Source organism: Ischnura elegans, chromosome 12 (genome assembly GCF_921293095.1).
Source record: "Ischnura elegans chromosome 12, ioIscEleg1.1, whole genome shotgun sequence".
NCBI classification, from domain to species: domain Eukaryota; kingdom Metazoa; phylum Arthropoda; class Insecta; order Odonata; family Coenagrionidae; genus Ischnura; species Ischnura elegans.
This window is the reverse complement of record NC_060257.1, coordinates 35,913,859-35,931,234: the sequence shown is the minus strand read 5'-3', so window position 1 is coordinate 35,931,234 and position 17,376 is coordinate 35,913,859. Positions and strand designations below refer to the sequence as shown.

At 36.9% G+C, this 17,376-nt stretch overlaps 1 protein-coding gene across 3 annotated transcripts in view; it reads left to right on the top strand.

The window, feature by feature from the left end:
• Window positions 1–17,376, top strand: part of LOC124168764 (protein kinase C, brain isozyme) — a 347,087-nt gene that overhangs the window by 304,694 nt on the left and 25,017 nt on the right. For 2 of the 3 annotated variants that reach the window (XM_046547049.1, XM_046547050.1), the window contains 6 exons: window positions 8,416–8,527; window positions 10,401–10,529; window positions 13,258–13,420; window positions 14,700–14,934; window positions 16,386–16,517; window positions 17,097–17,270. In XM_046547049.1, coding sequence (XP_046403005.1) covers window positions 8,416–8,527; window positions 10,401–10,529; window positions 13,258–13,420; window positions 14,700–14,934; window positions 16,386–16,517; window positions 17,097–17,270 — 945 coding nt within the window. The remainder of the gene's footprint in view (window positions 1–8,415; window positions 8,528–10,400; window positions 10,530–13,257; window positions 13,421–14,699; window positions 14,935–16,385; window positions 16,518–17,096; window positions 17,271–17,376) is intronic. The other variant, XM_046547048.1, reaches the window with a different exon arrangement.

The following is a 17,376-nucleotide window of genomic DNA, read 5'->3' as shown; positions in this document are numbered from 1 at the left end:
TTCAACGTGTTGGTAGCTCGGAGAATGTTGAAGCTATATTCCAGTTACCGCCAGAACACGTTTCAAAACACCTCGCGGAAACTGGAATACCACTTCGACAATCTCCGAGCTACCAAGGGGGTACAGGTGGAAGTTTACTAACGTAAGTGGTCTTAAAAAACGAGTGACACTGACCTACGTAACGGCATCAAATTTACATCATTATGTCAAGCGATTATTCTGCAATAAATTTTTATTTTCAAGGCAAGATTTTATGCTTATCCTGTATATTAAACACCTATTTCCTTCCTTCCCTGTAGCGCCTTGAAATTACCCGTCTGTCCACGGATGAAAACCGACTATCTGATAGCTTGCAGCTTAAAACTCACTCGTTGGAGCAATTTCATCCCTACTCCTTGCCTGTATTGTAGACATTGAAAACAGCATTCTCTTCCGTCAATGATGCTTGCAGTATTCTCCGAAGAATATTTCTAGTTCATGCTATCTATTTCTCAAAATCACAACACAGTTAATTCAGCGCTCAATCTTTTACGTTAGAAGATGTTATGGCATTGCAGTAGCTCTGTTCCGTAGCGTGTAAAAATTGCAATTAGTTTCCCACTTCGGCTTAACGTTAGTTTAGCTCTTTAAAATGCAGATAATTTTATGGATATTAAAATACTGGAAGCATTGGAATTTAGGTGCCATTGGAATGGAAAAATTTTGATCTCGGTGAGTTGCCACAATAATTTCAATATATTGAGGGCGGGTTAGCCGAAGTACCAAAAGCACTTAAAAATGAGCGGTCGGTTCTGTCAAAACTCTCTTGAGCCTCGTATGAGTATGACCATTTCTTTTTTACTTTCAGGGAAAGGTTCTTTATCAGGGAAAGTTCTTTGGAAGTATCACTTACAAGGAGACGTCGCCAAAGTGATGCTCAGGATCTGGATACGGATGTTATTCTCTGAAACCTTATAGGTAAGGTAGAAAAAGTGTCTTGGCTTTCTTCCACATGGGCCCGGGTTCGAGAGATATTTGCATGTATAGACTTCGCGCAGGATGACATCCCTTGAGTAATCGCCGAGGTAAAGCACAATTCGGAGTTTCGTTTGAAATCCATAAATTGATATCAAATTTAAAAATATCGCGAAGTAACTAAATAAAACGAATGGGGATAAAATGTAACAGTGATTTCAAAAATTAGAAGAGAGAAAAACACGGCCGTAGTTAAGAGGTAGCGATTACTCAAGGGATGTCATGCCGCGCGAAATCTTTACAAGCGAATATCTCTCGAACCCGGGCCTATGTGGAAGAAAGCCGTGATACTTTTTCTACCTTACCTATATAGTTTCAGTTAATAACATCCGCATACAGATCCCGAACATCACTTTGGCGATGTCTCCTTATTAGTGTTATTATTACCTTATATGTACCTCGAGGTAGTGTTAAATCGTACCGAAGCACTCAAGGTGCTGGAGCCAAAGATTAAATCTTTTATTTATGCATCATATTCTTGTAGATGTTCGCCAGCCCTTATTAGTTACGGTTAGTATCATCGTGGCATGAGTTGCCTTTGTGCAACCTAATTTTGACTTCTACAGTCAGTAAAATACGCGTTTGAGTGACTGATTCAAGGTGTAATTTATGTGGGCTGGGGATGAATATGATAATTAGAAAGAAGAAGTAATTATTTGATAGTAATTACCTTAAAAGTTGCGTTGGCGATGCTTCAGCAGTTAGGTGGCATTTTTCGTAACTTAGCGCTTAGTCTGATCACAAAATTATATAATTATTTTGTCCAGTCTGGTCAATGAATAAAATCTCCTAGCGTAAGAATAAATAATAAATAGCATTTGATTTAATTGGTGTTGTATATATCTTGATATCTAGTATCGTGTTAAATGGAAAGAAGTAATTATTTAAAAAAAAGAGAGAAAAAAATTATGTTGGTAATTTTTCTCGTGCTGTATGTTCAAACGTCTTTCCTCCTGACAATCTGTGGCCTTAAAATCACATTAATTTGTTGGACTTAATTTTTGTGTATGACGTAATGGGTCCAGAGTTCTGGAGAATTCATAAGTTTGAATCATTCGATGCCACATTAAACCGTTCAGGCATTAAACTCGAAATGAGCCACTTGGAGAACGGGGACAAAATTAATTTCCCTTTTGAAAATAAATTGCGGACTGCCGTTGGAAATTCGGTCTCATTACTCGATGGAACGTGTCGATTCATTAATCTGGCTTGAGAAATTAACGAAGTCTTGAGTTTGTCTCTCCAGCAGTGTGTGGCGTTTTCTAAGTTGAACCCTTTCGAGACGTATTGGGGTACCGGTTAATGTATTAATCATTTCTACCAAAGGAGGAAATTACTACATTCGCGTCTTGATTTATCCGTGGATATAGGGTGATGAAAGTCAAGGCACCAGTCTGGTGTCCCTTCTCTTTGTGCATTAGCGTCAAACCTACCGTCAATCCTAGGCTGTATGAATTTATCTCTTCTGCTTTAGTTGCGGAAAGCGATGAATTCAGGATAAATCATGCAAATGGCGTGCGTTGTTAGTCAATCGAAATAACTGCGAAATTCTATATGCCTGAGAATATTTCCTGTTGGTTTTAATCGGGTTTAGTAAAAATACATGTACTTTCTCGGTTGTTTTTTTTTACTGAACAGAAATAAACCAATCTTTACCAAGAAAAGGACATTTTATATATTATTGTCGTTTTATATGCATAAATGTATCCAATCAATCGCATCACTCTATCGAATCCTTGAAATAAAACTTTTCAGTCTTAAACTAGTTGTATGATCAACGCCATTACGCTTACTGCAGAGCTCTTGGATTAATCGTCAAATTCATTGCTTATTACCATCTCAGTTTTAAGCTAGTTGAAGTATTTTTCCCCTGTACTAGATAATTTTCAAATTTCATTTGTAAGCTCGTCTGTACATTCTAATTAATGAGTGCTGCCCAGGATCTATGCCGTAGCTCCCATTACAACGGAGTGATTTAGTACTTTCCGAAACTGCTCCCCTAGTTGGTTGTAACGACGCATCCGTAGATAGCCCCAAGCCATAATCCCTTGGTTGCATAAGTACCCTTTCAGTAACTTTTTTCTCCTTACTCCTTTTTTCCCACGAATTTCCTCCATTATATTGCTTTCTCCTGGCAGTTGTGTGACTGTATCCCCCTGTTGCTATTCCTAAACATATCGCTAATATTTCGTAAAAAAAAAACAATTTTTCCCCGTCTCGAACCTCAAACCCTGGTCCATCCCTGACCGTCACGATATTTCTCTTTCTTCATTTCTCTCTTTCTCACTTACTCTGGAATGCAGGGCAGCCAACGTGTGTCCCTCGAAGCTTCGGTTGGCCAACCTGTGTCGCCTGGTGTTTGTTGGTGTTGTGTGTCAGTCTCTTGCATACCGGTCAAACTGTTGTTTTTTTTCTGATTGCAAGAATGCATTACCTCTGTGTTCCTATTTTTTTATTAATGTATGTACTAAATAACACATATTTTTGCTAATTTTTTCTGTGCCCTTTTTAAGCATTGCCTTTTTATGATAACTTATTTTTCAGGCAAAAAAGTTATTTGTTAATTTAAATGGCTGTGTACTTGGATTATCGTAATTGTTTAAAACCTTTTAGAATTACGATTGATTTATTACTGTTGTTGCCAAGGTTGCTGATGGAATTGTTTATAGGCTGTGATGCTGAAGTATTATTCTTATTTTCTTACCAGGAGGTTTTTCAATGGAAGTCTTTTTGAGTCACGCGCCGGCCATTGGTTAGAATTCAAACAAAGGTCACCAATACAAATACCAAAGGATAAAGCTTGCTGCGAAAATATCTTTTGACTTGATCGGGATCTAGATTATCTTTAACTGGAAGTATACCTGACTGGTGATCAGGACATCCTGGTTCGAATTTTGGTTTAGTAAATTTTTTCTCTGCGAAATATCACCTTAGGTGTTGATATCTATGCACCCGTGCGCTTGGCTGCGGACAATTACCTGATTATGCAGTGATTTTAATTATGCATTTCGAACGCATCATTAACAAACTTATGTTAGTAAGTGCCAATAGGGGCTTCAAAAAGGTGGTCATAAATAAAATAAACACACAACACGTTTCAAATTTTCGACTGTTCTTCTTTTCTCGGTCTTTTTCGGGAAGGAGAATGATCGGTCTCTCTTAGTGAAGGATTACTCACTTAAAAGTGCGTCTTAAAACATTTTTGTGGTGTATAAAATACACCTGTTGCAAAATATTTGTATACAAAATTTGAAAAAAAAAATCTTAATTATTTTGTAAATGGCAAAAATGAATTTATCGTTCCATATCAGAAACTTTTATTAGATGGAAAGAACGGAAAAGGAAGATCTCGAATGACATATATGGAACAGATGAAGAAGGGTGTGAAAGAGAAGAAATACGTAGGTGTGAAAAGATAAACCAATGATGAAGGAGAAAGGACGAATGGACGCCGAGCCTAGGGCCTAGGGTAACAAAGTTGGAAAGAGAGGGTGGGGAGTGGTGAGATAATATACGGGAAGGAGGAGCGGGTGATAGAAATCAGTGGACCCTGCTTAGACGAGGATGGTTGAACGCTTGGCGCAACGAGATGCAATCCTGCTCCAATGTTTTACAGCATTTGTAATATATGAGATGTACGTAACTCCAAGGGAGTATGAGAGACCCCCCTGGTATTTTTAGTATCCCTCCCGAGGCCTTTCCTCCGTGATATGGGCACCCAATCGCATCATTTATGATTTCGAATCGTAAATGCCGGGTTGGAAACGTGCTACCCGGAGTCAGTGGAAATCGAGTAATGAAACGCAACGATGTGTACGCTCCCTCCCTTACCCTTACGCACTTTGCGATTTAATTGCATTTAAAAAGGAATAGATTGGTTGGCGGGCTTGTCGTTCGTCGGAAGCCGGTATCAACCCGCCCGCCGACGCCAGCGCCGCGCACGAGTCATCCGCGAACTGCCACGCGCGGGAACTCGCGTAGTTGCCCTAGCAATCCGTGCGAGACGTAATTCGCTTCGAAAGCTCAGTGCGAGTTGGGTTAGGTATCAGAGCGTGAAGAGAAGAGGTGACGGAGCGTTGCGATAGAACTGGTGCGAAGTTACTCACGAGAAGAAGTCGCATGGGATGATTCAAAGTCAAACGGTCTAAATATGAATGTGTATAGTAGACCTGAAGAGGAAATATTGAAATTATCATTTTAATCTTTGGATAAGAACTTATTTTGAATCAGTGAAGAATTCTCTGGTTTTGCACTGGGTCAAGGCCTCCATATCTCTTTCCAACGTTTCGACAAAGAACTTGTCCGTCGTCGTCAGGGATTCATGAATCCAATTGGAATGAAGACGATGGGCAATTTGCTTGTCCAAACGTTGGAAGGAGATATAGAGGACCTGATCCGGTGCAAAACTGGAGAAATATTCACTGCTTTTGTTCGCTTGGAAAGAACCAAACATCATACAAGTTATTGTGAAGTCCATAATGGGAAGGGAGACGGCCGGAATAATTCACAAATACTCCATTTAAATAAGCCTATCTGAACCAGCAGAATTAGGGTACCCTCACATTTCAAGTTTGACAGCTAGTCTCCTCCCCTAAATCTTCAATATACAAATAGAGCATCGTGGAAATGGGAATATCTTTCTCGTCAATGTTCCCTTCCTTCATCACTTATGTGTATATCAGGGACAGATGAAATAGGGTGTTTCTTGGGTGGATAGACAGTTTACTAATTTAATTTTTTACATGAATTTACCTTAAAAGAAATGATTTCAAGTAAATTTCACTAGTTCATTCACAGTTTCATTAAAATTCACTAGTCTTGAAAATGGTACAGTGTAACCGAAACTAGTCGGCAATAAAGTGTGTGTTTTTTGTAGAAAAGCTAAGAAATTTCCTTCCAAACATTAATTATCCATTACCTGATTGTTAGCAGGACTTCTATTATAATGTCACTCCATCACTGTCTATTGAGGAGAATAGGTCATCAACGAATCCTTTGTGGTGATTATGTTTTAATTTGTTGTTGTGAAAGAATTTAGGTGAAAGTGTGTAATTTCCATCAGCATCCTTGGTCACATTTTACGATCTATTACTATGCCATTTTTGTCTCAAATGCATAATGCATTCATAGCCATAATGTATTATTCATAAGTACAAATTTGATTGATGTGCCATTGTTGCATTTTGGAATTGTTGTGGAGGTTGTGTATAAATTTGCATTCCTAAAATTGATATTGAATGCATACATAGATCCTGTATCAGTTCTGTTCAGGCATATGATTTTGATGAGCTTGTAAGAGCTGGCTGCCAGTATGTTGTTATTGTGACAGTGTGTCTTCTAAAGGCTTTAAATGTCTTCTCAACAGCTTATCATTACTTTCCTTTTCTTGGCCCCTGCGGTGGATATGCTGGTGATATCCTTTTAAACAGCTTCACTCTGAGCTGCTATTAGGCTACATGTCAAAGTCAATTGATTCTCCTGACCAAATAGAGCTTTTCCTTCAGTATGGCTGGATATGTCTTGTCTTTCGCTCTCTTCATTTGCGCAGGGAAGGGTCTGAACTTTGAAGAGATTTGAAGAATTGCTACTTTGGCTTATTGAAGTGAAGTTTCATTCAGTGTGGTACTCCGATATGACTTAATCCTGCCACCTTTGTTTTACAGCAAGTCATTTTATGTCCAATCATGTTTCATATTCAGTGAAATGCATTTCTTTAACTTATCTTTTGGGGTTAGCTGCCCGCGTATCATATTTGGTTAGTCATCCCTATGAGGGAAATTAATTGATATTAACTTATTCAAAAACTTAGGTTTACTTTTATAGTGTTATTGGGTGGAAGCAACATTCCTAATATTTTACGCTCCAGTTAGCAATTTCAGTTGTGTGAATATTTGTAAAGAGTAGGATTGTCAGATTACTGAAGAAATGAATGAAAAGGAGAAAAGTAATACACAAAATCCTGAAATTGGTCAGAATTTTGAAATTTTGCCTTTTTTGGGTTCATAGATTCATTTCAATTACAAAATTTTCAAGTCATTGCCATATGCAATGAAAATCAGCAATCATTGAAACGTTGTGGATGAAACGTTTTTTGGGACATGTCTTTTATGGACTTGTTGAGAGGACTGCCCTCTTGAAAGAAAAACATATTAGCTCCATGGCCCTTTTTTTAGCTCCCATATGTCTGATATTGCTCCATATCTTAATTATATTTTCATATCTTAAATATTAATCAAATAATTGACATGAAGATGAATAAAAAAAATATTGACTTGAATATTATTGTCATTTACTTGTCTGAATAATAAATTCATAATAATCAGGTGAATTTCTCTTTTCTTTCATTTGTGATCCATTTTCATATCACTGTGGTGCTAAATGGGGACAATATAACTGTTAAAGTAGAAATGCTTGAGTCAATAATTTGATAAGGTTTGAATCTATATGTAATTATTGCAGTAAATTTCATATTTGGGTGGTTATAAACCTGAAAAATTTATTTCTAGATCTCATTATCAATCTCTGAGGATATCCTTTAGAAATTGCTTTGGTGGAAGCTTTATACTAGTGGCATTTTCTTATTGAATACACTTAAATGTGATCCTTGCATTTATATTTAAAGTTTGCGATGACATTCCTGATAAATAATTATTTGAATTGTCAATGACATTCCTAATTTTTATCTCACATCTGTTTGTGGTCATCTATCCTATTCAGTCGTTGTGTTCTGTGCTAATTTGGTAAAATATGCCAATCTTACCCATTTCTTCTGCGCTTGCAGAAAGTGGGTCTTCAGAACTATTCCATCATGCATCAATGGAATCGTTTATGCAAGTGAAATTTGCCCAAGACTGCATTTTAATAATCTTGCATTGTTTACGTTGTATATATATATTCTTTTATTTTTTTGCTTACTGTTGTGATAATTAGTGCATTACATATGTATAAATGTATTTTTTCTCTTTCTCTCTCTCTCTTTTCCTCTCTCTTCTTCTTCACTCACACAATTTGATTCCTTGGATTACCTCACTTGACGATTAAAACTTTATCTCCATCTTGTCTTATACTCACTGCTTTCTCCCCTTTTTGTAACACCTGAACTAAATTCTATTAACACACTCCACTCTTTTTTTTTTAAATATTCTTAAAAATTTTCTAATTAACTGCTTGTTCTGCATTTAACTAAAATAATGTGCCAATAATTTACCTCCTTTCTTCTTCCATCTCCCGTTAAAAAATAATAACCAATTCAAAAAAAATTTCAATGTCTTCCTTATAATTGCAAAAAAATCTCTGTAAATTATTTATCTCATATTCTGAAATCATGAAACATTTTACACAAACTGGCGCATAAAACATCAAACATAAAAAAATTGGTGCCTTACCAAATCGTACTGAAAGGCGGAGAGTGCGAAGCACAAGTGGGAGATGTACTCATTCTACTCGCCGACGTTCTGTGACCACTGTGGATCCATGCTTCATGGGATCTCCAACCAGGGACTCAAGTGCAAAGGTAGCTACTTTGGAATGCCCGCCTTAAATTTCTTCTTGTGGTAAATATCAGCGTACTTCTGCTTTTTGGCGTTTTTTTGTTACTTACTCTTCTCTTGGGTAGTCAATTCTGAGCAAGCGTGTCACTTTTTCTGATCATCTTTATCCATTACAATTTGGTATGGTCATTGCATGAAGTTCTACTGGTGCAATTGTGGTGCCACAGACAAAAAGCCTACTTCCTCTGATTCACATGCCATGTATCACGAAAATTACTTGGATGAAAGGCACTTTGTACTAATTAGTACTTAGTGCCTTTCATATATAATAGTATTGATAGTAGGGAAAATCTTAAATAAGAGATTATTCCTATTTAAATGCATTCTGATATTCAGAATTAACCACTCATTATTAATTTTGGGCATTGTTGACTTGGGTAACATGTTCCTTTTGTATTTCCCTCATGTGAACTTATGATATCTTTGTCATTATCTATCCAAGTACTGTACTCCAAATTCACTGGACCCTTACTTTCAAGTGGCCAAGTGGCAGGAGCATTAACCAGCTATCCTCGGAGACTTATGGTTATCAAGTCCATGTTTACTGTAAATAATGTTCAAGGATTCTGCTAAAATCACCTTGGACTGAAAAAAATTCTTTTATTTATGTAAGAGCTTATGAGCTAAGTGTTTTTTTTTCCTGTGATCACAAGTATTTGTGAATCAAAAATGCTCTTAAATAAATCTTCTCTTTTGAAAACATAGTCCTTTGAAGACATCAAGTTTGGTTGTAATTGGCCTTCTCATTTTAATATTTCCATTTTTCCTTATGATGCTTTTCATTTACACTTAATCTCTTATACTCAATCCCACTGATACTGGCTTCGAATTAGAGAAACCAAAGGTGTCAGTTACTATTGTGGTTGCCACAATCTCATTTGTAAGACTTGATGCAGTAACTACCTTAATTCAATTGCGTAAGAAATTCTCAGGTGAGCGGCATGATTTTAAATTGTTAGCAAAATAAATTCTCAATTGATGATGCTATTTGATTGGCTTCTTAATTAATTTTTATCATAAATCCAAAACTTGAATAATTTTCCCATTTTCATATGCACCATTACAGTAATCAGGCCTGATACGAATTCATTGTATGTAACTTTTAAATAATGGCATTATTATGGCTGATTTATTAGATTAATGAATTGTATCAATGGACCAAGTACATTAATCAAGAACTTAAACTTTGACGTAATTGAACTCCCTTAAATTCTTAATTCTTGGCAGAGTCATCCAGCGAGGCCTCAAGTGACGTAAATTCAGGGATTTAGGCATTGCTTATGCATTTTGTATTTGTAATTTAGTTTTCGGAATGCATTGCAGTATAATTTTGAAATAGCTTATAGTCTGATTGCCTCTAATTCTGCACCTGATTTATTGTATAAATTTGGCTGCATCGAATGTGAAAATTTTGAATACTGCACTTGAATGCAATTCTTCTTTCATCAATGATACTTATGCTATTTAACTAGCACAACAATCTGTAGTGTCTGCTTAAATTTAAATGGTCAACAGGACTTGCACTACAATGCCTTGGAATCATTGAAGTATTCTTTAAAAAAAAAAAAAAAAACACTGAAGGGTATTGTGTTAATGGAATATTTTTTACATTTATTCTCGATTAACTCATCTGACTCTAAAAACTATGTCAAAGCTGAATCTATAAAGCAAAGTGCCTAGCTTCTCTTGCTCTCTTGACAACAGTCATGGTATTTTGAGAGAGTAGAAATGCTGTTGTTAAATTGATCTTCACCTTAATGAAGGGAGTGGTTGATGTGTGTTAATTGGTTAATGTAATGCCCACAAATTAATATTTCACTGATGTTCTGACCATAGCATGTGACATGAACGTCCACAAGAGATGTGAAGAAAGTGTTCCAAATTTATGTGGATGTGACCACACGGAGAGGCGGGGAAGGATAGAGCTGAAAATAACATGCTCTGGCAGCAAGCTGACTGTTGAAAGTAAGTGGTACTTCATGATTTAGGGGTTTGTATTCCTAGTAATCAACAATATCATATTCTAGTCATTGCTATATAAGTCATCATAAATGCCAGACTGAAGTTCTCTTATTGTGCGCAATATAGTTTTCCAACATTTATGAAAGTGACTTTCCGACATTAATGAAAGAAAATTTAACCCTTCATCTGTGGGAAACATACATGTACGATGAATAAATGTTTCTCGGGTTTCCGCACGGGTAAGAAAATATAGGGCAGCTGATGTTCTGTTCGCCGAAATGTGTCAAGTGTTCAAGTACGTGTATACTGGTGGCTGTTGGAAAGCTGAATAAGATGGTACAACCATGTCCTCTGATATGCTCCCCCAGGCCCCTCTTATCTTTATGGCTCAAACTCTTTCATGAATGACATAATTGGCAGCCCTCCCTTTGTATGCAATTTGTACCACCCTTGCTTGTAAGCGGTCGTATACTGCTCCATGGTGTTACTAGCCTGTCCTTCCATTTTCCTCACTCTGCTGATTATATTTGAGATGTTTGATGCATTGAAGGGTTTCAACCAATGTGGGTGAATATCAATTGATATCCTTGGTATTAAGTATCTAATTAAACTTAAAATAATTTCACCAAATAATCCTAAGTTCCACCAATCCATCCTTCAGTGGGTGCATATTGTCCCTTAGTCCCTTAGGAAAAGGGTCGGGAAAGGATAACAAGGATCTTTTACCGGCTCTGTCCATCCTGGTGGAAAAAAGGATTTGACCTCCTTGGCTAATTTTCTTGCTTGAGTTGAAGACTTGCGATATAGCTACGACAGGTGAAGGGTTAAAATGGTATTATCTTCTGTAGCGTCTCTCTTGTAAAAAATAAACTATGAAGGTATTATGTTTGAAAAACGAGGTGGAGTTTACAAAACCTGTATGATCTTGGAAAATACCATATATCTCTGAATATAGTTCCCCTCTGAATATAGCCCCCCCCCCTAACTTTGAGGCTTCAGTTTGGGGAAAAATTAAAAAAAATGCATTTGAATATAGTCCCCCTCTTTACTTTTACCACAGGCATTTTTGGAAAAAAAAGAGAGGACTATATTCAGACATATACGGTATCTCAGAAATGACCTTAATGGAATTGTCACCTCACAATTATGTTCTGTGTTGATGGCTCAAAATCCTAAGTAAAATTTGTGCAGTTCAGACGAAGTACGCAATTAAAAATCTAAAATAAAAATTATGATAATTTATTTCAAGAGAGCATTTCCTTACTTGAAATGTCTGTTGTAATGATATGCCTCTAATCTTTAGGCTTATTGGAATCATTGCATCCAGTTCTTTCTGAAATTTTATGTGCTACTGTTTTTTTTCTTCTTTCAATGTGCATGTGAGACGACAGTAAATTCATAATGTGCATATTAGTTACATATAAATTTCATAAGGCAATTAGCAAACCCACAGTACACATTTTGAGAACCCTGAGGGTGGATCTGTGCTGCAAAGAAACCTCTTGCACCCGTGCCACATGCTACTGAATCAGAAAGTTAATGACATTTCTTATCCCAAAGTCAGGTTTGAGTCATGGTCTTAGTGCAGGGTTCCCACTCAACCTTGAAAACCTTAAAACTGTGAATTAGCCATGAATTTCGTGTACGGTGAAAAAACCTGGAAAAAACTGTGAATTTCATCATTAAGCCTTAAAAATCTCTCAATCTTGATTTTACGACGGTAGAACTACAATTGACAGATTAAAAGAAAAATGGATATTTCGGTCATATTTCAAGGTCAGTCATGCACAGACATGGCCACGGATTTATCTGGACATGTCTTTTGAAGCACAATTATTGGTCCATGTGTCATGATGACACATTGACCTTAAGCCTGTACCAAAGCCAGAAGACTGGTAACCAAAGTGTTCATTAACACTTGCGAAAATTGTTGTATATTTCACCGCCGTTCACGCAGGTTTAGAAATATTACACATACCGCTTTGCGCGGCTTTAGCGCAGGTATGAGGCTCTCAACCGGTTGTGGCTTCTTGGAAGTCCTTTCTCCCTTGCGTTGCCATCCTTGATGGACCGCGAGGGCCTTACACCTAGTACCATGAGCCTCGGTATAATTGCCATGAGAATTAAAGAACCTGGATAGCGTAGTGGTCTGCGCAGTGGCCCGGAAAGCCAAAGGTCCGCGGTTCGATTCCCGGTCCAGGGGAATTTTTTCTCATGGCAATTGTTGTATATTTCACCGCCGTTCACGTGGCAGGTTTAGAAAGATTACACTTCTTAACTTCCCTGGCACCCTGGTCCCTCTATTTTCCCACGCACAACCTTTAGCCGGAGCTGAATTTTGCAAACGGTATTTGACGTCAGGAGAGACAGCACTTTCATTGCTGCGTTTGCATTCATGGTGTCTGTCACGTTTGTTAAATTTGTAGTTAACGTGTGGCCGGTGATTGTGATCATCGTTACGTGATCAATATTTCTGCCTAAAATGGTTTATCTACTAACCGTGAATTTGAAGACATTTAGACCGTGAAAACCTGGAGAAAACTGAATTATGTAATTTAGATTGAGTGGGAACCCTGTAGTAGTCATGCTAAATGCAATGGTATGACTCTATTGGGAGTAGCTATTTGTTTAAAATTTTACTGTATTCATCACTCAGAAGGCTTTGAAAATGGAAATCGTTCTGTTTTGATAATCACCATACACTTAAAATGTGACTGTTTTCCTCTTGCAGTTATTCAAGGTCGCAACCTGATCCCGATGGATCCAAATGGTCTTTCTGATCCCTATGTGAAGCTCAAACTCATTCCCGGAGATGATAAGGGTGATAAGGTGAAGCTTAAAACAAAAACTATTAAAGCCTCGCTTAATCCTGTTTGGAATGAGACACTCATTGTGTAAGTAGACACTACAATAATCATTCTACTAGCCTTACACTTGATTTAAATATGCACTTATACATCTTTGTGGCCACATACCTCAGCCTTTTCTAATACAATATATTTGTGTAAAATCTCACCCTGCAAGTAAACCATATGTATTGCTGTACTATGCTAGATATAAGAATTGGCGCTAAGGCTTCCACGTAACTTTCGTAGCTTGAATTCAAATTTATCTCTGATGATATTGTCATACTTTCATCAACCAGTGAATAAATCATTATAATGAGCAAGATGCTTCCTAACACACTTGAAATTTAGGATAGAAAGGTAAATGTAGCAGATGTTAGAGCAAATGCTTAGTCCTTTACTTTCATCCTCTTGACACGACTCCACTAAGCTGAAGGAAAGAACTGCTTGGGATCGCAGCCTAATCATGAAATGATTTTTGTCATTAATGCCCCCTGGAAGCCTTTTAGAAGAAGTGTTTAAGGTTATTTAATTTAAAAATATTATTCAGCCCCACTTAAATTGTGTGTGTATTTTTATCTTGGTAAGTGTATTTGGTGGCCCTGTTTCCTTCAAGTTGTACTCCGAGCATTTTTTGGTAGTGAGGGATAAGAAGATATGTAGGAAGATATGCTGTGTATAAGATAGTGTATTTTACATAAGAACATATATGTTCATGTGTAAAATGGGGTTTGGGGAGAGTGCTTATTGGACGAGTTAATTTGGGGAGGGCCCACTTAAGATCCTATCTCCCAAATATTGGGGGATTATACATTTAAATTATTGAGTTTAGGGCTTTATTTTAGGGGTGCCTGTCATTCTGATGTCTCCTTTAGAGGAGATGAAATATATGATTCTTTTGGCTGTGATGTGATTAATTCAAAGGGCAATTATTGCTGGACTAAATTAATCACCAAACAATTAAATCTTGATTTTATTTCACCTAGTGTTGATATTTTTCCTGCAAAGTAATGTTAACATCATAATTTTCTCTTCAATACATATTTATTTAACCTTCCACTATATAGGGTATTAAAAAAAAACTGCTCCACCTCGGGTTTTGCGGTACATATTTTATCTGTGAGTTCATATTTGTTACTTCCTCACGATATTATGCTCTTTATTCAGTTTTTTCCTCACTTGTTGCATTTTGAATGTGTAATTCTGGGTCCAAAGTGCCTTTTATTCATTTTTGATCAAATTCAGTTCCAACTTTGGGAAGAATTCATTCAATAATTGAAATGCTTTGTAAATTTTTTGGACTAATTTGTGATACTATTTTCTGCAGGGAACTTAAGCCAGAAGATAAGGATCGTAGGCTGCTAGTTGAAGTATGGGATTGGGATAGAACTTCGAGGAATGATTTCATGGGTTCCTTGTCATTTGGAATCTCAGAACTTCTCAAATCTCCTGGAGCCACCCAGGGCTGGTTCAAGCTACTCACACAGGAAGAGGGCGACTTCTACAATGTTCCAGTCCCAGAAGAAGGGACAGATCTTGCTACTCTCAAGACTCAAATGAGGGTAAGATGATGCTTCTTTTTTATTATTAAAAAAAATTTAGTCCTTACATAACGGAGGGTAACCCATGTCTAAAATTAATTTAAAGAATTGAAGTTTGCCAATGGAATAATAAGAGGATTTCTGATTTTTCCTCGGGTTATCATTGTGTCCGTTGGCTTTTGTTAACAACAGTTTCACTGGCATTGCAGCCAGCGTCTTCAGGTCATTGATCTTTCGGCTTGAATAGGCTGGCTGCAATGTCAGAAACTGTTGTCAGCAAAAGCCAATGGACATGGGGAGGACCGGAAGAAAATGCAGAAATCATCTAACCAATGCTGCAAAAATCTTCAAAGCTGCAAAATAGGTAGTAAAAGGTTAAGAATTGGTGGGAGGAATATCTAATGCAGCTGTGTGGCAGCAGAAAGAAAACAGAGAGAATGGGCGTACTGGGGCAAAGTGCAAAGAGAAAGATCTTGGAGAGGGGTTCTTAGATGCGGAAATTACTACAACCTTTGGGGAAATAAAGGCAAAAAAGGTGGTGGGAATCAGTGGTGCAGCAAGGGGGGTTTTTGGGGGATAAACCTAAAGCTTTGCCCCACCCCCAGAGCTCAGAGAAATTTTTAAGTTTAATCCATTTTACGTAATTGGAATAGTATCACTTATAGAATAGTGTTAGGATTAATGAAATACCCCTCAGAAAGCCATAAAACTTGCTATTTTGAATCATTAATCTTAAAATTTTTCTGGAAGAAGGCCCCTGCACCTCCCGCTTACCCTTCTGGGCATGCTATACCCCCCAGACCCTGAAGTATTAGTTGTGCCTAAAACCCCCCCTAGCCTTAATTCTTAGCTACGCCCCTGGTGGGAATGGCTTTTTCCCATCCGAGCTCCTGAAGAATTTAGGATATCGGGGTTACATAGGAGCCTAGGGTTTGGATTGTACAAGTATGTACTTAGCTAGTAGGGTACTCTGAAAGCCAATGTTAGATCATAGAATTTTTGCTGGATGGGGAAAGGGTAGCAAGAGAGTAGGATTTATAGATGGAATCAATGGGGTAGGTCTTTCTGCTTATTGAAAAGGGAAGTACAATTTGGAAGGTTAGAAAGCCAGTGGTATGATGATTAAATGCTCCATGTGAACCTATTGTATGTAGCCAGTGGCTTAGTTCCTTTCTTTAAATAAATAAACTAATAAATCCTTGTATTCGCAGTTATGGGGACTGGAAAACCCTTAATGTGGTGTAGTATTTTTAAAGTGATATATGCATTTATCAGCAAACTGTATGTATCAGTGAGTGTATTTCATTTGTCCAATCGAAAGGAAAAATATTTCTTACTGATCATTGCATTCAATAATAAATACTCTAATTATAATAAAGAAAGTAATGCTTAAAAAGGTCATACCTATTACTTTTCCTTTTATTTTGTATTTTATGGAATAATAACTTATTTATTCTCACGTGGCATTGCAGAAGACCTCAATAACAAAGAAGGCTCCACCTCCTCCTGACAAGGAAGTTCCTCACAACATGGGCAAGAGAGATGTTATTCGAGCCACTGATTTCAATTTCCTGATGGTATTGGGTAAAGGAAGCTTCGGAAAGGTGTGTGGTTATCATATTGTGCTATATTTCATGTAGCCTTCTGGTTGTAGCTAACTCATATTTCCGTCATAACTGGATGTGGAAAAATTGTAGTAATGGATTTTTCCCCTTTCGAGACCAATCAATCACTTAGTATTATATTTCATGAAATTGCATTATTATTTTCCCCAATTTGTTGGAGTTTGTCAGAATTTAAGTGGTTGATATACCTTAAAATGGTAAATTGATTTTCCACATCAGTTATATGAATTTAGTAGGCTTAAGTTTAACTCCTTGCTTATTTATAGTTGATGGTAAGTGATATGTCTAAACTTTTTATGTTAGGTATTAATTTTCCATTTTCACCTCAGTTTTTTTATTTCATCAGTGGAATTTAGGCTCTAAATTGATCAAGTTGGAATGGAAAACTTAAGATCAGAAGGTAGAGAAAAAATTATGATTTTTAAAATGACTGGGTTACATGTAATGCACCCTTGCCTTGCCTAAGTTACTTTTCTTCATTAGAAATGACTTCAATAGGGATACATTAGAATAATTTTTTTATATATGTTTATGATAATTTGATTTCATATTTTACAGGTCCTCCTTGCCGAAAGAAAGGGTACAGATGAACTCTATGCAATCAAAATTCTCAAGAAGGATATTATTATTCAGGATGATGATGTGGAATGTACAATGGTGGAAAAGAGAGTGCTAGCACTTTCGAACAAGCCACCCTTCCTTGTTCAACTCCATTCTTGCTTCCAGACTATGGTGTGTATTTATGTATATATTTTACTTTATGACAACACTTATTAGAGTTATAATGAATTAGGAGAAAGTGTAAAAAGTAGACTGCTAGTTCATACTTTAAACAGTT